This window comes from Haemorhous mexicanus, chromosome 13 (genome assembly GCF_027477595.1).
Source record: "Haemorhous mexicanus isolate bHaeMex1 chromosome 13, bHaeMex1.pri, whole genome shotgun sequence".
In the NCBI taxonomy this organism is placed as follows: domain Eukaryota; kingdom Metazoa; phylum Chordata; class Aves; order Passeriformes; family Fringillidae; genus Haemorhous; species Haemorhous mexicanus.
The window spans coordinates 149658-171622 of record NC_082353.1 but is presented as its reverse complement, the minus strand read 5'-3'; the positions used below and the strand labels follow the sequence as shown (position 1 = coordinate 171622).

The window sequence follows — 21965 nt, the reverse complement described above, 5'->3', positions numbered from 1 at the left end:
ATTCCTCCTCTTCACTTTGGGTAACAGTAATGACAAAAATTATGAGATGCTTCCGCAGTTAGTTTCATCCTACTTCCTTTTTTCAATTGTGAATAATACATACAATCCATAGATTACCTTCTTCAACAATTTCAATTTAAAGAGCTCTATAAATCCTCAAAGCTGGTATTGTAAAGCTGCAACCACTTTAAAGATTGCCTGGAGTTAAAATTAGTGGTAATGTTGTAGTAGGCTCTGCGCCATATCCAGGGAATGGACTCCTGCTCTAACAACATGCAGTGTTAAGTTAGGTACAGTTTCTGGCCCAAAGAAATTGCAGCTCAAGTAGACCATGTAAGGACACAGTAACAATAAACAAATAGTTTTCACAAATGCTATGATGCCTTAAAGTGTGTTTACTTTTTAATTGGTTGGGAGGAATTTAAACAGCCAGGAATTACTTAACCTGAAAGATAGAAGTATCAAAAGGGTGGGGAAGAAAAGGCTCATGTTAGCAGAGAAGAAATGGAGGAAATAGACTGTGAGGAGCTGGAGGCTCGAGACTCTAGAAGACATATAAAAAGGGAAGGTGGAGTAGAGTCCAGGTTGACCAGGGAAATAGTGGAAAATAGCAAAACAGTTCACAGATGTCATTAACCTGGAACTGAGCTGCTGAATCACCAGTTGTGTCCTAGGAGCCTGTTGGACTGAAAATCCAGACTAGCCAGCTGCTTTGAGGTGAGAGAGCTCCCCCAAACCTGAACAGGTTTAAGATCTTCCACAGAAGCAAACTATTCATTCCTACACAACTACAGATCTTGGAACTCACCATCCTTAATTTCTTTCTCCCAACCCAGTGTTGTGTAGAAACCTGGGTATCTATGACAAGGAAACAGCTTGCTCTCTAGTACATGATGTGCTAGAAGAGATACATTCTCAGCGATTTTAGAAAATGAAGTATTTGTTCATTCTTTCTGAGTAATGGCAACTACAGATTTAGTAAGAAAATTCCAGGATTATTAAATAGTTGCTTAAATGTACTTACAGTATTTTATACTTTGAGAAGTACAGATAATTTCTTTGATTGCTGTGTTCACTTTGCTAAGATTTCTGCAATTCAAACAGAGAAACTGACAGGCTAGAATTTTTTTTACAGTTTATTATTCTTTCTCCTCTGAGGGTTACCAGCAGTCTTTCCTATGTGAAAATACCACAGTGGTTTGGGGATCAATTCTGAGGACTTTTGAAACTATACCTGTGAAATGTGCCATGTTTGAGAGGGAAGCCTAGTGCCGGTTCCTGTCTCATGATTTATTCTTGTCCTTTGGTTGTGGTAGTCTTTATTAAGGGCGAAGGTAAGTTCAGTCTTCATTTCTAAATCCCCAAAGAATTTCACTTTTGAAATTCTGAGAAAGCAAAAGGTAGGGAAGAAAAATGAAAGAGCAAAGTAAATAGCCTGGATCAGCTGGCCACCTTCCACCTTTCGTCTTTTGAAACACAGTACAACCTACAGCACAGTTTGATATCTGTTATCAAGCTGATGCCTTAAAGAACTTAGAAATAAAACAACACACTTTCAAGACAATATTAGTATAGGAGGTAATATAAAGGCCGATCTTCACTGGAGGCCTCCAGGAGCAGATATAGAAAATGCCCACCCCCGCACAGGGTAAAAAGAGTTTTATAAGTTTAGCAAATCAGCATAACTAACACAAATCTCCTATTAGAGACAGAAGTGGTAAGGTCGTTCCCACCTGGTTCAACTCTTTTCTAAATCCCCCCCCCCCCCCCCCACTTAGATAGGAACTAAAAGTTTTTTTTATGAATATGTGTCTTGAAGAGCTGGTTTCAACCTTGGCTCCTAGGAAGAACCAAGATAGGCTAGGGGCCCTGGATCCCCCAGCTTGGAGCCTCTGGAATGTATTTTGTCCTTTTGCCTATTAGGGAAAGGTACTGGAGCTAGCTAGGAACTATATAACTATACAACAATAGAGCTATGAATATTTTTTAAGGAAATATAAAAGCAAAAAGGCAAAATTCATTTTGACATCACAACAATTAACTTTATAACATCCACTCCTTTTTGGTGAGCTCACACAGCATAGAAAAAGGAGAAGAAACTGCCTGCTTAGTCAAGAACCTTCCTGAAAAGCAAAGGACAAGAAGTGTCTGTGCCCTCTGGGCTTAAGATTCAAGTCTTTTTCCATCCTGATACAGTTGGGCAGAACTCTTAAAAAATGCACTAACTCAGTATGGTTGGCATTTTATTGCCTTCTTGGTTTCTCCAACCCAATCTGACCATTACGCGTATCCTGCACAGATTTTCCCTGTCCTTGTGTTTATGATTGAAATATATTTACTTTGGTAATAACAGTCATGAAGCCTGTAGAAATGAACATTCATTTTAAAGGAAGAGATAAGTGGATTGTCAGGTTTCTTAGCTGAACAGTGTTGGCAACATTCATATTGGGTATTTGAATATTTGGTAGGCTGAAGAGCATTACACCTCTAAAAGAATGAGTCTTCCAGCCTGAAAAGTCTAGCCCTATGTTTAGAAAGGTATTGGTCTGTGGTCTAAACGGCAGGGGAAAGTAACAATGATCTAAATGGCATCTTGGTTTCCTCAATGCAAGAAGCATGTTCCTATTCTCTTCTTTCACTTTCTGATGGCTGTCTTGTTTAGCCATAGTAAACTACTGCCACTTAAATAGTATGCCCATATGTTGTCCCTTCATAGTTCCTAGCTTTATCAATCTGTTACATCTCCTCAGTATTACCAGAGTTCACAATGGTTCCATTATTTGAGACTATCACTGATACATAACAGTCTTTGTAATTTTCTACTGCTTTCATGATGGCAGAAATGTTTCCTGCCATATATCAAATCTAGGGAAAATGTTTGCTGAATGGTTTCCTTACTTGCAATCCTTAGGACTGAAGATAGTTTCATAAATACTTCATATTCTGTTTCATTTTTTATCTACATAGCTGGGGAAGACAAGAATGCCAGAAATATGGTATTAGGAGTTACTCTTGTCAGATGAGAAGGGAGAAAGGATTGAGGAAAACCTCTGAGACCGAGTTTGGATGAAACTTCTTGTTCAGTTTGAAGATAATAAAACCAGTTCTGACGAAGATAAGATTTGCCTCAACTTGAATTAACACTCACACCATATATCCCTGTATCACAGATTTTGGTCTTGATTTTATTTCACTCAAGCATGTTCCTTCTTTGAATTTTGATCGTACACTTTTCATGTTTTAACAGTTCTTTCCTCTGTTTTTCACAGACTGTTTTTGAGAGGAACTGTCAATCTGATGACTGTGCTGCTGATTTGAAACTTCAGGGTAAATTATTGCTATCTAGGTGAGTAGGTGAACTTTTATTTTCTTTCTTGCACAGTAGTATGCCATTCATTTTATGTGGAATGCCATTGGAAAGTCAAAATACAAACAGAGATGTTTAGATCCCGACTAGAAAGATAGTGACAGTGATGTCACCTTTAGTGCAAAAGGTCTTGAGATGTTCACAGAATCTGAATTCTTGTGGTGGTAGGCTCTGGCCACATAAAGTGCAAGACACCTTCATCTTAACAGTCACAATAGACAAAAATAGAGAAACTAAATAGAAAAGCAGAGAGAGACAAAGAAAGTAAAGATGCATGCTCAAATCAAGTACCAATGTGGAGCACGTAATTTTTCAAATAGAATAAAATACTGTTCATGACATGGTTGGAGTAAAACTGCCTGCAGAAAAGTAGTTTGTTCTGTCACACATAAGGTTTCAAAAAACCCCTCTGAACATGGCAAATTATCTTCAAAATACTGTTTTCTGTTTCTCAACTTGTAGTTTTGCAAACTCTTCTAAATACTCCTCCTTTTAAATTCCTTGTTGCAACCTGGGGATAAGTGTCTGATTTCAGTTTCTTCTGGGATAATAAAACTCATCAAATAGATCAGAGTTGAAGTTTATGTTCTGTCTCTTGTGACTGTTGTTATGAGTAAGATGTGGTGGTTGGCTTATGCAAATGAGCAGGAGTTATTGAGTGTCGTGGGGAGAGGTTCTGCTGGGGTTGATGATTCTTTCGACATACATGTTTGTTTGAACCCTTTTGTGTTCTCCCTTCAGTCCTCCTCGCCCTGTGAGGTGGCTGCCTGGCAGCTCTAGCTGACAGGACTGTCAGGGCATGCGGGGGAGGGCATGTGCTTGCCCCTCGCAGGAGATGGCAGGGAGTGGGGGACACTTGTTGCTGGCAGGCCTGGCAGGGAGCATCACACCACTAATCAAGATGCAAGAAGAGCTCCACCAATGAAAGGCATGGAAGGACGTATAAGGACTGCTCATAAATATTAATGATGCAATCTTGAGCAAATAAAAGGCGGAGATGCTGCTTTGTAAGCCGAGCGTCTGGTGAGCCGGAGTGTCACGGTGCTCCCTGTGCTGTTCTCCCTTTTGCTTTTTAATTTTAGCGGGTTCTAATTAAATTTTCTTTACTCCTTCCCACCTGAGGTCTGAGTCATTTATAATACTGGTGATCCTAGAAAAAAGCTTGTTGTTTTGCCTGGATGTGTACTCAGTTTGGGGATAAATCAGACTAAAAGTGAGCATTACATGACTTCTCTTTCCTTTTTTTCTCCCAGTATTTTTAGAGATAAAAATGCTGATGAGGGTTATTTAGTTGTGTTCCAGAGATTTTGCTATTTGATGGCAAATCTGTGAAGTGCTTTGCTTTCAGGTCAGGAGAGTGAAAGATAAAAGAAGAAACAACCCAAAAAAACAACAAAAATAGAAGAAATAATAGTTACAGACATGTTTTATATAGATCGACAGCATGCAGTAGCAGCACTTGAAGACAAAACTGAACCAGAGTCAAGTCTGAGAAGTTACTGACTTTTCCAGATAGGACTGAAATCCACATGAATATTTTGGGGGATTGGCTGGGAGCAGGTTAGGTTACAGGCTACAAAGTCCAAGGTTTGACAGCAGTTAGTCTGGATATTTGACTCAATTTTTGTGTTAAGCAAAATCTGTTGAGAGCTAGATAGGTGTCTGTGTGGATTAGTGAAGGATTTTGTCCCACAGTTGAGGAATAAATAGCAAGGGACAAATCTTAAAACTTGTCAGTGTATAGTAATCATTGCAGTAAAAGCTGCAGTTGGGATTGGACCATTAGGCTGTTTATTTTTACAGCCGTTATTTATGTTATCTTGGCAATTTATAAGTCCTACCTGTCATAAGAGTTTAGGATATTCAAATACAGTTTCTACATTTGTATAGCAGAATATTCAACAAATGCTCTCAAATTTGCTTTACTTAGTGACAACCTGAAGTCCTTTTTGAAAGGAGCAGGATGTTGTCAAATCTCTGCACAGTAGGGGCTTTCTTTAGCCCTTTAGCTAAAGGGCTCTGTAAGCTTCAGTTATTAAGAAATAGCACAATGAATATGTCTTGCAAAAACAGATTCTTGTTATAATTGCATATAAAATTACCAAGAAACATGCTATGGATTCTGATTTTAAACAAGTGCTGTGTTGAATTTTTCCAGCCCCATGGGGTTCATGCCAAATAATCCTATCACAATTTTTCAACATTATTCTTGATTATGGTGTGTGCAGAGAGCAATTTTTTTTTAAGAGCAAAAAACATGCCTTATTTATTACTATCTGCACAAAACATTTGACTTCACTGTTAGCAAGGTTATGTTAATACCTTTGTCTAAATATCACCTAAATTTGGTGGACTTATTCTCAGAAAGGATGCAATTAATGCTGCACAGATACACTGAATTGAACTAAACAGGATGTTTATAGGAAGGCAGTGATAAGTTCTGTCTCTCAGGTCCACAGCAGCTTTTTGAAAATGTCACTAGACCTGTGGATAGGGTTGTTTGGTTAAGATCATCTACTTTGGCTGGAAAAAGACTTTCTCACCAAGAAAATAGGTTGCCCAGATCTGAGAGAAATGGTGCCCTGAGTACTACTACCTAATTAAAAGATAGTCAACAGAGAAAAAGTATAAAGAGTTGGTTTTGATCGTGGAGAAAGCTGTGCAAGTGCTAGTGGTATTCAGCAAATTCACAAATTACATGGGAAATAATCTGCTAGAACTGAAGAGCAAGATGATAATGTTTGCTAATCCTATTAAACTCTTCAGAGCAATGAAAGTAACAAGCAAGAGGTATGCTTTCATGAAGTGTGTGATTAATCTGTGGATTTTACTGTTTGGGATACTGTAAATTCTGAGACTGTATATAGTAGTGAAATGGCAAATATAAATTCTGAAAGCTGCAGAAATATATCAGCAAAATGCCACTCTGTACTTGTCTTGTTCTTCCATCGTCGTCTTGCTTTTAGACATAGTTGGATACAGTGCTCTCTGCTACATAAACTGGCTCTCCTTACACAGTTTTCTTAAATTTGTAGCATGTTAGAGCCAAAAGCTGTTAAGAGTTCAAACTATACCTTGCTGCATATGGCAAGGTATCGTTTTGTTCATCACTATATATGCTTTCAAATGTGTGCTGGTTACAGCATATATGTGCATAGGAAGTTAGCTCAGATTACATTATCATCAAGAGAATTGTTTGTGTTTTTGTGAGCTCAGGAACTGCACAAGCTACTGTGAGACAGAGTTCACCCATGATGCATTTGAGTCATTCGAATTACCCAGTTAAAAGACATCATCCAGCTCTGAAGATTTGAAACCCCAGCCTGTAACTAAGCATTCTACAGCCACTCCCTCACTCTTCCACCAGAGGGATTGGGGTAGAAAATCATAAGGGTAGAAGCTAGAAAACCTGTGGTTTAAGATAAAGACAGTTTCTTACAGGAAACAAAACCTCTGCACACAAACGAAGAAAACTAAGGAATTAAGTCACCACTCCCCATGGGCAGGCAGGTGTTCAGCCATATCCAGTGGAGCAGGGCCATGACACATAACGTTGACTTGGGAAGACAAATGCTGTCACTCCAAATATCTCCTCTTCCTCCTTCTTCCCCTCACTTTATATACTGAGCATAATGTTATATTGCATCATCAGATGTGGTCAGCTGCCCTACCTGTGTGTCCTCACAACTTCCCATGCCACCCCTTGCTTCTTTGCCAGCATGACAGTATGAAAAGCAGAAAAGGCCTTGGCTCTGTATAAGTCTGGCTCAGCAGTAACAAAAATATCTCTGTATTATTAACCCTGTGTTCTGCACAAATAAAAACATATATAAATATAAATAAATATAAATAGTGCTGCTGGGCAAGCTGAAACCCTTCACTGAATTCATAGAAGAGGACAGGATAGGACTGTTTGGAAGCAGGCGATGATAAAAAAATGGTAAAGCTTTCTAATTTTATCTGGAAGTTTTTGCAAAGATATAGGAAGCTAGAAATGGGATGTGTTCTTCTTTTGAATGTTTCTGTTACAGTGAAAGGAGTCCTTGGTGACTTGGGTTGAAGACGAGGGTTACATGCTCTATTGGATTGAAGAAGAGTTAAGATGCATTTATTCTGGAAAGAAAAAAGGTTTGTTTTCAGTTAAAAGATAAATCTCTTTAAGGCATGTGCACCTTCATTAGCATCAGTTTGCATGCAAACCCATCCCAGCTTCTTGAAGGACAAAGGAGCCAGCAATCTTGTTGCTTGTGACAGATGGTAAGCCAGGTAAAGGTCATGGACTGTGGCTTGGTCAGTTCAGACTTGGAAAAACCTTCTTGTGTAGGGAGTTGGTGCTGCTCAGGAACAAGATGTGGTGAAATGACGTGCTCTGCCATCCTGTGTTTTAGGACTAGTTTGGATAAGGTCCCTGCTGACCTCATGTGTTGCTGTGTTGAGTCATGTGTTGAGGAGGATCAGAATGGATTTTCTGACCTTTAGAAATCCCAACCAGCTTTCTTTAGTGTTCTGACTTTTCTTGAGGTAAATCTTCTCTGTAACGTAAGCAAAAGTGCTTCAACAAAATCAGCCTTTCTTCAACATGGAAACATCTGAGTAGGGATGGTTATGGGCCTGCTCCAGCATAGTGGCTTGAAACTTGCTGGTGGGACTCCATGCCTCTCATTGATGCCACCTCTGCCAGCAAGAACATGCAGCTTCACAAGAGGGGAAGACTGGACCTGGCAAAGCAAACTGTGAGGATTGAACTCTCTGTGGCAGATGTTATGAGCCAGCGTGTAGGAACAGCTACAGTGGTGTGTGCTAGTATTGCTACAAATGCTCTTTCTAGTGGTTGGCCTGGATTTTTTCATAGGGGTATAAGTGTTGGTAGCCTGAAACTACAGATGGCAATTAAGAATAAGGAAAAAGTAGCCGTCGAGTGTGCTGGGGACTTGGTGAAGGCAACAATAGGAGAAACTGAAGGAGCAGAAGAGAGGCATTTCATCTTTCCAGTCATGACTGTTCTCAAATCAATTTTTCTTAAAGAATAAATAAATGAAGTTTTGGCAGCATGGCACAGAAACATGAAGCATTGCTTCCACTTCAACAAAATTCTCCAGTGTTCAGTCTTGCAGCTGCCATAGGAGGTGGCAAAATCTGGCCTTATCCATGCAATTATACCCTGTGGATAGAGGTATTAGTGATTTCTAAAGGAAGAGATTTAAAAGTGTCTTAGTGTAAAGAATATATGTATGTATTCTGTATGGGTAACTTTAATGACACAACCTGAAACCGTAAGAGAAATAGGAATAGAATATTTTGCAGTAAACTTTGGCTTTTTTTGCTAGAGAGGAAACCTGACCATAACTTGGTCCAGGTTTCCTCTCTAGCAATTCACTACAGAAAAACAAAATGTCATGTTAATTATTATTGTCAAATATTTTTTGGTCTTAAAAACATAGTAATTACCTATCATTTGACTTTAATGCCTCATTCTGTTCTCATAGCACAATAAATGTCTTTTCTATCATGTTTCTGTAGCAACTAGCACGTTTTTATTGATCCTCTTGTAGGTGCTTATTTAGAAGCTGAGCTGTGTCTGTTTCCTCAAGATATGCTGAGGTGTACTCTGAAGTAGGTGTTTCCCAGAGGTTTATATCTCCCTAGCCATTAAAATTTTGTATCCATTAATTTGGTACTTTATATTTGAGAATAGCTCTCTGGTCTTTTAAGAAGAACCTGAAATTGCTGAGGGAGGTGTTGTCTGACATACCAATGCAGTTTCAGCTCCTGACCTGATGCCTATCAATCTGACTGGCTCTGTAAATTCCAGTTATCAAGCCTTTTTAGGATGTAATAGGAACCAGGTGAAAAGTGCTAAGATATTTGAGGAACAGTGAGGGTGTTTGAAAAAACAGACTTTCTTCCAGCCATAACAAACAAGCTAGCTAAAAAGACCAGAGCAGAATGGATGGTTGCTTCCACGTGAGATACAGCTAAGAAGAAAATCCTCTATGACTGTGTATATACACTGACAACCTGTGTGTTGCAATGAACAGAGCAGCTTTACCAAAAAACAAACAGTACAAGAAGAAAGAAAGATGATGTTGGTAGCTGCTGTGTTCTGGCACAAGCTGTGTGTATGATTAGTAAATCAGATTGTAAGCATAGGACTATGAGCCCCCTTGGATAGAAAATACTGCAATAAATATTGCTATGCCTAAGAAGGTTCCAAGAGGAAGTCTGTCTTTCATACATTTATTTGACATGAGGCTACCTTTTATCCATCATTAGAACAAAACTGCTTATCCATCCGAGTGCTTCTGACTGATGTTTGGCTATTAGGAAGTAGCAGCTTGGCTTTATGTTGGTTCAGAGCATCTTCAAAGGCCACCATTCATTAGACTTATATTTATGTTCTGCTCCTACAGACTGGCTTGGGTTGGTTCTGTATATACTGCTTAAAATTAGGGTTTTTTTTTTTTTTTGAAATGTGTCATTGGAAGCAAAAGACATAGAAAGCCAAAGCAGTGACAAGTGCATTTTGCAGAAATTTTAAAGTTTTTCCAAATTATGAGTTTAATTGAGTTGAAGTGAACACTTTCAAAAGTTCTCTTATAAAATGGGATTTTTGAGAAATGTCCTTTTCCAGTTGAAAGGTCAAGTTTGTGGATTGGGCTGTTTTTCCTTCTATTTGTTCCTCTGAAATTAGCCAGAGAACTGACAAAATTCCAGTCTGTCAAAAACTTCCTCAATTAAAATGTTTCCATTTTAATGAAATAATTATTTATGAAGAAAAAGTATTTTCCAGTATTATCTGGTCAGTTCCTCAGAAGATTGGTTTTGCCTTTTTTCCATATATATTCCTTCTCTGACTTACTAGAGAATTAGCATTTTTTATGCCAACACTTTTAAAATTTATTTTATTTTATTTGTTATATTTTTTTATTTCTGTGACATCTTTTGTCCTATGCATGGCTCTGTATATGATAAGCAGATAAATGATTTAATGTGATGTTTTAGGATGTAATATTGAAGTATTTAACCTAAGCCTGTCTGAAAAGACAAAGGAGAGTGTGCATGACTTCCAGACTTTGAGCTTACAACTCTATTAAAGTTTATAAGCATATTATTTGTATTATTGAAGAGTGAGTAATTTCACGTGACAGCTATAGCTGGTCTATAGCTGCATAGATAATTTGGCATAACAGACACCAACTCAACCAGCCTAGTTCATTAGATAATGGAAGTAAGTCTCCGGATGTGTTACTGATAGGCCGGATTCAAGTTCAAACAGGGGACCTCAGCCAATCCCGTTGAACCATGAATGCACCCATATAATTGGCCAGTGGGCTGGGCAGAGTTAAGACCTTTACCCAATCTTAGATGTAAGAGTGGGAAATTCAAAGCCCCTATAAAAGAGGGTGCCCTTCAATCAATGTTGGCTCTTGCTGGATAAACCCGGTATGTCTTGTCACTTGTCTGTCTCTTAAACTGCAACAATTTCACATAGAAGCTATCTATGCAACTGCAAAACTGACTGTTTGCAAGTGCTGTGTATAGATCCAGGGATGAATATGCTCGTGGACCTATTAAAATCCGCTGATGGACTCCCTCTGGTTCAGTAGGCACATTATCAGATAATAGGTACCTGATTGGAAAAATGAGCTGCAGAAGTTTCATATTGACTTGTCAAATTATTACAGAACCTGAACTGAAAGAATCCAGAAATCATAGATAAAAATGTCTTGTGACAGCCTTGTCCAATTTACTTTTCACCAGCACAAGGTGTAACGGCATAGAAGATGAGTTAGTGTTGTAACAGTGCAGAAAATCAGTGTGTTCTGAAGGAAGGATCAATAACATAAAATTTTGATCAGAAAGTTAGAAGTTTTTTGAGTGTATCTCATTAATATAGTGACATTGGCTAAAAAAGATAGTAAAGGTTTTCACTGATCATAGACTTTTGCAAAGCCATGAAGAAAAGTTGCAGGCCTGTGGTTTAATGTGGGAAGCAAAGCTCTTTAATAAATTTGACCAGGCTCACACCTCAGCACTTAGCCTCCTTTGATCATACAATGGAAATTTGTTTCTAGAGAAGCATGTTTCATAGTATGCCCATTGAGGTTTTATGTCCCTGAAGCGCATCTTAACAAAACAGTCATGATGAGGAAACATGATACCATTTTTTGTGGGTCTTAATTATATGCTCTGGTAATATCTGGTTTCCCCTTTCTCTTCATTCATAGCAGAAGAAGAATTTTTTTTGTTGTTGTTGTTGTTGTTGTTGTTGTTGTTGAATAAACACTTCTTTTAGCAATGTTTCTGATGTTCTGTTTACCTTAGACAATCTACCCTAATTAGCAGAGCTGCTCAGATAAAACTCATATCTGCTTTACAAAACCAACCAAATTGAAATTAGCGAATGTTATAGTTTAGCATTTCTAGTGCTGCAGAAGTGGTCTTGACCATCAAGGCCATGGGTGTATAAAGCTGTGTACACCAGTATGGATAGTCCCAACTCTCAGAGCACAAATACGCAGCCATGACTGCAGTCGTGTGCTGCCTGCTGGTTATCTGGTAGTACCCATTGCTGTCCTAGCTCATAATCTTTTAAACTACCAAAAATGTTCTAAGGAGAAAAAAAATGGTGAAACACTGGAGAAATGGATACAAGTAGATTGCTTCCTTTTTTCTCAAAAAGTCATACTAAGTCTTGTGCTGTAATTTAAATGCTTTCATAAATTATAGCATTGTTTAATGTTATTTAAAAGTGATTTGCTGCACTGTGAAAGGTGCAATGAAAAACTTCTTACTACCATTTCATGTATATTTGTAATTCTGTTTGGAATTTAGCTTTTTTGGTGAAGCTATGAAGCAGAATTCCAATTTCTAATTTATTTATCTTCTATTTATCTTTTACCTACCTACAGTTGTTAGTGTATTGAATGCTGAGTTTGTGAGGCATATGGAAAACTCTGTTGTAACTCATCTGGGGTTGGATTTGCAGTTTCCTGAAAGGTCAGAGCTCATAATTAATCAGGATGTAGTGCCAATTGCAGTGGGAGCATAATCTCAAAGCATAAGTGAATGTTTTCCTTTGTTGAGGATGAATGGGGATGAAGAAACGGTTTCTCGGTTGCCATCTGGTTTGTTGTGCTCATGACTTCATAAATCTCTCCTAGAATAAATAAACACAGGTTGATAATGGTGGACAGTACTCTTCCGTTTGAAAATAGAGTGATGGAACCCATATGGATGATAACAGAACTATCAAGTGATGAGTGTTAACAAACCAGAGTAGTTCACATATTTAGAACACGAATACAAATTACCAGTCTATTTTCTAGTAACAGGTCACTGATGATGAGTAAAGGATATTGTACAAACCAGTCTTGTCCCTTATTAAACACTGGTTTTGTTTTGGAAGAATCATTTAATTATATCTACTGGAGTAGGATTTTGTTGTTTGTTTCTTCAAACTAGAATCTAAAGAGATGTTCTTTCACATAATTTGAATTCATTGCTGGGCTACTGTGTAACCTGTCCCTCCTTGTGAACATCTCATTCTTTTATGGACCTCAAATAGTTAAAGTCACTGTTGCTCTACCAACCAAAGCATGAAGCTAATAAAAAAAAAGTTTAACTTCAGGAAGCACTGTCATATATCAGCTGACTCAACAGGTAGAAATTCCTGATAATGTACAGACCACAATGAGAAGCAGATGCACTTCCATTTTGCATTTGTAATATACATTGTGACTGGTACAGATGTGCATGTATATGTATATATACATACGTATATATATATATATATATATATCTCATCTTTTGTGATGCAGCTACATGAACTTTTTCTGTATTACATCTTAAAATTGCAAAATCTGGTAACCCTAAAGTTCTTCATAGGTCACCAGGTAAATCCTCTTGCTGGTTTTGTGTGAGTTGTAGAGGAAATGTGCTGATATGACATGCTTATCATGTTTGACATTTAGACATAGCTTACTCTTGGAGTGTAACACCTGCTATTGCAAAACAAATTGCCTTAAGTAACAAAGCTGTACTGTTTGTAATGTTTTCTCTCTGTTTAACTGCCTTTTACTGACCTCTGAAAGTAATTACTGCATAGGGCACTGGTCTTCTCTCATCAGTGCTTAGCTGAATATGGTTCTTAAATTGCATATGGCACCCCAGCATCTCAGAAGCAGGACAAGCAATTGAAGCTATTTCATAGCAGGAAATCTATGTCTGAAGGCATAATTTTTATGTTAAACACATAGGTTTACATGATGACTTCATTAATTATCTAATTTTTAGAAACAGTGTGGTATAAAGTGCTATTAGTTCAGCTTCCGATTTCAGATCTATGATCAACAATCATGTACTTCAACAGAGCTTTTCAAATATTTTAACAAATAGGGACAATATAGAGGTTTTTTTCATGTCAGGCTGATGTGTGCCACTTCACTTACGTGCTTGATACCATATATCTGTTGCATTTCTTTCTGCCACTAGTAACTAGTTTTCATTTGGATTGCAACCTTAGGATGCTGTCTTTCACACACATGAGGGGATAAATTTGTCCCAGAGGCACAGTAACATTGATTTCAAGGATGGCTGGTAAAAGATGGTAGTTTGTATATGTGAATGCAAGGGTGAAAAATTAGATTAGATTAGATTAGACTAGATTAGATTAGATTAGATTAGATTAGATTAGATTAGATTAGAGCTTCTGTAGATGTTGTATCTCATCTTGGTTTCATGTCACAGTTTCATAAACCAGAGCAACTTGATTCAAGCTGAAAGCTGCTCCTTGGACTAAACATTGTGTGGAAACAGAGGCGGCTCTTTCCCTGTCGATTCTTCAGTTCTGTTTATAAAGAGTTGTGAACATCTGGGAGTAGTTGAAATTACTGATAATAGTAAAAGGGTACCAGATTTCTGTAGAGTGTGACAAAAGGTATTTTTATATGGATGTTGTGCCCTGTCCATTTTATAATGGAGTTTGAAGGCACACATGGCTGGGATTTATATCTGTTTTGTACTTAAGGGGAAGAAACTGCACTTGGGGAAAAGAGGACAATTTCCAGAGAAGCGTTGAATATATGGTAACCAGCCATAATTAGGAATTACTTTTTTGTCTATACCATGATAAAGAGTCATGTGTGATGTGTGTCTTCCCCCACCTCCAATTCTCCTGCCCTCTCACCTCTTGTTTACTTCTCAAATACATTAATTTTTAACATTCAAGCATAGGAAAGATGGAAAAGGTAAGCTTCTGTGCCATATTCCTGAATTGTAACATATATGGGAACTGAAGCCCTAGAGACAGCATGCCTATGCCAGAAAGGTGGTGGCCCAAGCAATTCTATGGCCATGGCTCTTGGCTTACCACAGTAAGCAGTTTTTTTCATATGGGACATTTAGTCAAGGGGGAACGCTTTAACACTGTTACTCGGTCTCCAATAAAAGCAGTATTGTTATGGTACTACACTTAACCTGTGCTCTTCTGACACAGAACCTTATCTGACCACTCCTTGGAATTAGCAATTATATTTTTTCTATCACCTCATGGTATGTACTACTTAGGGCATGCTGAAAGGTCTCTGCTTTAGAGCTAGACTGAGAAATACAGGGAAAGATCATGAATGAAATGATCTGATGGCCTCAGTGCTAGTTTGCCATAGCTCTCTTAATGTACCTCAGATAGGCTATGGTCATCAGCTGTGTGAAGTGTCTTTGTGCCTTTGTTGGTATAGACTTCAGCATGAGAAGGGAAGGTAGAATTTGCAGATCTAAACTAGTTGCAGAATATGCTATGGTGTCTTGAACATTTGGCCCAGTCCTGAGTCTAAATTGGCTATGAACTTGCCCGAGAAAATTGCAATCCAATTCTTTTGAACACTCGTGATGAGAAGACAGTGTAACCAAGCAGTGTAAAATCCAATCGCTTTGCGACCCAGGGTGTTTAAATTTTAAGAAAGGTATTCAGGGTTGGTGTAAAAAGAGTCTATGGAGACAAAATTAATATATAATTATCCTAGTAACTACAAAGACCAGCTGCAGTGCTGGTTGGTGAAGGTAGAAATCTGTTTGGATATGTCACAGCAACACTGTTTACACCTTTTATTGATTTAAAAGCAGAAAGTGGGGTTCTTTAATTTCGTCTGATGGAGTTGGAGGACAGATTGGACTTGTTTGAAACATTTTTACCCATTTGCAGTCTAATTGACTACAGTTGTAACTTCCACTGTCTATTGAGCAGTAATGGTGATTTATCTATGTAGTTGCTAATTTGCTATAAGGAAAGAAAGGTTCCCAATACAAAAGGGAAAGTCAGTGACCTAGATAATAGGGTAAGTGGGACCCTGCCACATTCTTTGCCCTAGGTATGATCTGCACACACTGAGAGTAAGTGCTGAATGCCTTCTCACTTTTTAAAAAAATTCACCCTGTTGAAATAGAGAAATGAAATATGAAATAGAGAAAATGTCTCTGAACACCATTTGGAATGCAGATTATGCGTCCACTGACCTATGTTAATAAAAAGTAGCATCTTGATGAGTAGAGAAATTAAGATTGCAGATCTTTTCAGTTTGTCTTTCTCAGATGGTCTTTCTTCCCTCACTGACCATAATGCAATTATGTGGTGTGGACATTGACAATTAGAGTATTAAAGCATGCAGAAAAGGTATTTGTTTTATCCTGGAATTTGCTTTCCTTTTCTTAATCACTTAAGACATAAATTAAATATCTATTTACATTTGATGTGCACTACCATTGTCAGTGAATTTAAAGCTATGGCAGAAATTTGGAGCCTGATTTTTAGAATTGTTTGTTACTTGCAAGTTTGGATCATGTGAATGAAAGCTGGAAGTACTTAGTTCTTAATTGAAGGGTTTTTTTTTTTCCATGCAAACATTGATAACTTGACATTCTTCAGGCATCTGTATGCATGTGTGTACAAATATGTTTGCTTATATATAATAAATACATACATCTACAGTCTGCCCAGAACTTTTACTCAGGTAATTTTTTGGGTGTAGTACCTAATATAACAAGGTGGTGGTATTCTGTCCAAGTAACTGTTTATTTCTTTATATTTTCTGACTTTTTTCTTTCTTTCCTTTTCTTTTTTCCTTTTTGAGTCTTTTTTGTTTGGTTGGTTTTGTTTTGATTTTTGTTCTGTTTATTATGGATTTTTTGTTTGGTTTGTTTTTTCTTTGGGTTTTGTTTGTTTGTTTGCTTATTTTAGCCTTCTTCCTTTATGTGAGCAAGGTTACAAGGATCATGTTGAGAATATAAACAAAAAGTTATTGCTTTATTTGATTTCTTAAATTGTTTGACAAACCTTGTTGAGATGAAGAGGTGGCTTTTGTTAGTTTTCTTGTTTCTGAAGGGTGACAACAAATTCTTTAGTTGACATATTTTGACTTGGCAGCTAGGGTGCTTAATGTGTGGCAGGTGCTGGAGGAGGATCGCACCAGGCTGGCAACAGAGCTGCTCCACCACCACAGCAGGCTTCTGCACTCATGTCATTACTCTCATACAGCCAACAGGTCTTGGAAGCTCCCCTGTAAATGGGAGCTCACTGCAAGTGAACCTGATGCCTTCCAGATCTACACAAATTCAATGACTCAGAAAGCTGCTCTTTTAAAATAGGACTTACAGCATCATCTTACGGGACTTACAGGCTTTCAGAGGGCGAACTGAACTCACCTGCCAGCCTCAAATCAGTGAGATTTTTTCGAGTTTATTAGTGTGTGAATTTTGTATAGGAGCATCTACAGAGTGCTTTTAAAAGTGGGTTTTCTTTCTTTGTTGAGATAAATGTCTCTGTTGAGATAATTTTTATATGATAGACTTGGTACAACAAAGTGGTAGCTTTAGAAAGTTGGGACCAGTGGGAGAAAACCCACTGGTAATAATTTTTTAATTATTTTTTGTGGGGTCAGTTTTAAGTATGATTTTATTATGAGAATTTTTAGTTATTCATTAGGAAGGAGAGTATTCTCAATTGTCTTCACTTTATGTTAAATCTCAAAGTTCTGCTACTACCAATTCAGAGAACATTCTGTAGCGTACATTGCATTTAATATCAACTCTACATAATATAAAGAGCTTGTAATGTTCCTTTCCTTACTGGAGCAATACTTCCAGATTCTGCTAACGAATATAACAGATGCTGATTAAGTTTTGAAGTGATTGCAAGAAGTGAGATTATTAAGTTTGCAAGAAATAATTCACAGTATTAAATGGTTGGTTTTTTTTTTTTTTTTTTTTTTGCTTACAAGCATGCACTTTTGATTATTAGAAAATCCCAGCAGATAGTTTAGCTTAATAATTTGTTTGTTTGTCAACAGTAAATGTTGAAACTGGTGCCAAAAGGTTAAATGCTTTCAAGTATTCCCATATACATGAGCCGTTAATTTGGTACATAAGGAGCAACAACTCAAATTAGCTTTGCAGTCAGTCCTGTACTACATACACTTTTGCAAATCTTTTTTTGAACTCATAATTGATTATGAGAATAAACAAATATTTTGAAAGCAAAATGTCCATTTATCAGTAGGATTGGTCAGTGTCTGCAGTTGATTTTAAGTGTGAGAAAGCAGACATATGGATACTGGATACTTCTATCTTCCTCATAATAAGCTGTCATTGAACTGTAAGCCATAATTTTGGACTTAATAAATTAAGATGATCATAAATGAAATAAATAAAGGAAAAAAATATGCTACAAATACTGCTTACACTAAACGGTGAAATTACACTCACAATCCATAGCCATCAGATTAAAACCTGAGTATAGCTAATATTCTTCCAAACTTCTCATTCACTCAAGCCCTGATTTGGTATGTATCATCAGAAGCCCACATTTTGAAACTTCTTGATAAACACAGGCAGATGGAGTCCAACAAGCTTTGCCTTTGGACATCTGGTACAGTTTTGATTGGCAGAAGATGCTGAACAGTTTATGAGCAATGCATTTCCAGAAACTCCACTTTTATGCAAATGCCCTGGCTGCAGTAACATGAAGAAGGCTGTCAGAGGAGGACTGGTAGCAATGGAGGGTCAGGCTGCCTTTAAACAAAGCTCTTGGCCTGCACACTAGCCATCTTCAGAGAACTGCTGATAAGCAGAAGTGCAGTGTGTGCCAATGTGTATGTCACTGGAACAGCTCTTCCTTTATAGAAATTGGGTAAATGAAAAGTGGTTCCTCCTTACTTTTGGGCTAGCTGTACTCGAGAGGAAATAATTGTGAGCCTTGTTCCCTGAAGTTCTTTGTCCATTTCTGACTAGCTACTCTGTGTTTTCTCTGTGGCACTTCCTCTGTTTCTTCAGGATGTATGAATGGTTCTAGAGTCCAGTTATGATGAATACCAAATTTAATATTTGTCTATTTTTGCTAATTTTTAAATGAACACCTGGTATATTTCATATTATTGTTTTACTGTTACTTCTTAGACCTGCAGATCTGTGCATTGATACTGTATATTCTTGTGATTTATCTTTAGCCTTTATTCCTACTTGTTAGCTCATTTTCTGAACAGCCTAGAAGGATTAAATACCAAATAATAAATGTGTGTGCATGAGTATCCATATTTACCTCTATGTGTGCATGTCTGTGTTTGTGCGTAATCTGTGATGCCATATTGCAACAGTGTGTTGATGCATTATATATAGCTGTTACCCTTGATTTTCCACTTAGAGAAGATGACTCCACCATGTTAGATCCAGCATAATCATCTAAAGAAATATTATTCACATTCAGTGGTAATTTGTTGCAATTTCCACACATTTTTTTTCATTTACATCGGTTTATGGATTTTATTTGAGCCTGGTTTCGATTTTTTTCTATCCATAGCATAACTCTAAGAAGACTTTTCAGAGTTGCTGGAAAAAGTCTGAATTATTGAGAGACAAACTGTAATAGCTTGTGAATTTGAATGTAGGAATAATATCTTGCAGTTGTTGCATTTTCCCTGCACGATTACTTTACAGTTTTCAACTAATTTATTATCACACAAAGTAGGACATGTGGGAATCATGGCGTTTTCCTGCAGTCCCAAAATACAGTGTCAGAACCCTGAGTCAGGAGCTGTTCATTCCTAGTATGGCCCTCTGCACCATGCAGTGCAGCACATTCCTGAACTTCTGACTGCTGAGCTTTTAAACAGTTGAGTTGTGACACTTCTGTAGCAGAAGAAAGCAGGATCAGAGGGTAAAAGTTCACCAGAGTTACACCAATGTAACTATTTCTGCCTACAGTGTTGATGACAGAACTGCCTACCTGGCCCTGGGAGCAGTGAGGAACATCTCACTTAACATTTTCATCTCCAACACTGGTGACGATGCCTATGACACGAATGTTTTCTTCAATTTTTCTGGAGAGCTCTTCTTCATCAAAATGTGGCAAAAGGTAAGAAAGGCTAATCTCACTGCAAGCAAGTCTCTTAACTTTAAGCCAATTTAATTACAAATTAAGGATGGACTAAAGGATGGCCTAGTCCACACCACTGAGACATTTGGAAGTTGGTTTTGGTTATGGCTAGACTTTAATTCCTTTCAGGTTCTTTAATGAGATTTTTTTTCTTTTATGGATTGGGAGTGTATAGATTACACCTTCTGTATTTCTGTAGAAGACACATGCCTGTTATTTGTGGTGCACTAATGAAAAAGGAAAACAGTTTGTTTGAAGTATTAAGAGGTAGAGGGAAACTGGTCGGAAACTGATAAGGTACCAAATTCTACTGAAATACAAAGTGTAACTTTTGTTTGAGTGCCACACTGCACCCAGCAGTCCTGGTTATCTCTTGATATGGGCTTCTAGACTTTCTCCATGTTGAAATCAAGATACAAGGCTTGTTCTTTGTTCATATCCTGGTTAACTTTGGGTTGTGGCCAGGGCATATCACTAGATCCAAGAGGTCAAGAGTGCTTTTAATTTCATCCACGTGGAGTCAGGTGAATATTTTGAGTTTAAGTCTCTTTTCATTTAGATAGAAATACTTGGATGTTTTCATTAACAGAAGTTCATTTAGAAATAAAGGTGTTGTAATGAATCAAGGTTTTTGCAAACTGATGACTGTGAAAGCTTTTTGGGTGTGAGTAATGTGACAATAATTGCCCAAAATGGGAGCTGTGTGATTGTGACATTCTCTGTCTGTTCCTGCTTTTCACCGTTATTTGTCTCTCCTCTAGAGCTTTGCTTTGCAAGCCATAAGAGCAATATTAGTAACAGTAATACAGCTATTGCAAAGTTCAAGAGTAGCTTGGTCCACTGAACCAATGAAATTTTGCCATCGTTTGTCATGTTTTATGATAGGTTTAAATTATTATAAACCTCTTAAATTAACTAATTGCATAATAAAACCCATAATTTTTAATGCATGTTAATTCTCCTAGTGTTCAGTTTTGACTGAACAGTTGCAAGCATCAGTGAGTTGTCTTTTTACTATAAACTTTTTTTTCAGACATTATGTGCTGCAAGTGTGCAATTTATTAGGAGGGAAAAGGCAGGGGATAAATTAGAAATGCCTATGCCAATGTACAACTTCTCCATAGTGAAAGTTTTCTGGGAAGACTTTCAGGGTCTGGCCCAGTTCTCATGGACATCAGTGAAAGGGTTTCCATTCCTTTCCACTAGAAAAGAAACAAAGCTTGATGCCTGTTCTTTTAAAGATTGTTGTCATCCTTTTTCTTTTTTGCATATTTTACACATACCAAGTAACTGGGACGCCAATTACCTTCATCATTTTCCTTGGCCAACACTGTGAGGAAAGAAGCTGATGTGTTGTTTCCAGTGATATTTTACATTCAGCTTAGGTCTATAGAAGACTTGAAAACATCTGTACTGAGGGCTTCGCAGAAGGAGCAGTTTCTGGAAGCAGCTAACATTCTAGTATTATCTCACTACTCAGTGTATTTTCTCCTAAGAGAAGCTAGTATTTCTTTAAAAAAGTACTGCAATACGTCTTACTCAGGTCTTGCAAACAGCATCAAAGTATAGTCTGCTATTATTCCTGCTGCTCCAATGTTCTTCGGATTAATTTCGTAGGGTTTGAGGGTTTTTTATTTCATTATTTCAGTAACAGTTTTGGAAAACCCAAGTTAAAGGATTATGTTAGTCTATTTTCCTTTGTCTCATTCAGCTTTTGCTTTTGGTCAAAATAATATATCATTGGCCTTGTAATTTTTTCAAGTGAGAAACTGGATAATGACCTCATAGTCTCAATTATAGTGTTGTCTTTTCCCTAAGCTCTTTGTGGGTTTTTTTTTTGGGTAAAATATCAGTTTCCATTTCTCACAACCTACTCCCATCCTTTGACATCTATGCAGATTTTGTTCCTTGTTGAATATTGTCCAAGCAAAAATCCAGAACATTAGGCCAGAATAAAAAAGACAGCACCTAGAGTTTTTCCTTAGTGGAGCAATTTTGGAATCAAAAGAGCTTTGTGTAGTAGGAAGCATTGAGTATCATTTGCCTTTTAATAAATAGCACTGAAGTGAAATTGGGTGAGATCTTTCATGTAGTTGCTTGATCGTTTCTCTGCAAGGTGACTCTAAAAATGATGATCATGTAGTAGGATTTTTTAACCTGTCTCTGGAGTCTGTT

The 21965-nt window shown here is 37.5% G+C and overlaps 1 protein-coding gene across 2 annotated transcripts in view; it reads left to right on the top strand.

Moving 5' to 3' along the window:
* The window catches only part of ITGA9 (integrin subunit alpha 9), a 245290-nt gene that overhangs the window by 129814 nt on the left and 93511 nt on the right, over nucleotides 1-21965 (top strand). For both annotated transcript variants that reach the window (XM_059857962.1, XM_059857961.1), the window contains exons 17-18: nucleotides 3270-3346; nucleotides 19619-19769. In XM_059857962.1, the coding sequence (XP_059713945.1) occupies nucleotides 3270-3346; nucleotides 19619-19769 (228 nt within the window). The remainder of the gene's footprint in view (nucleotides 1-3269; nucleotides 3347-19618; nucleotides 19770-21965) is intronic.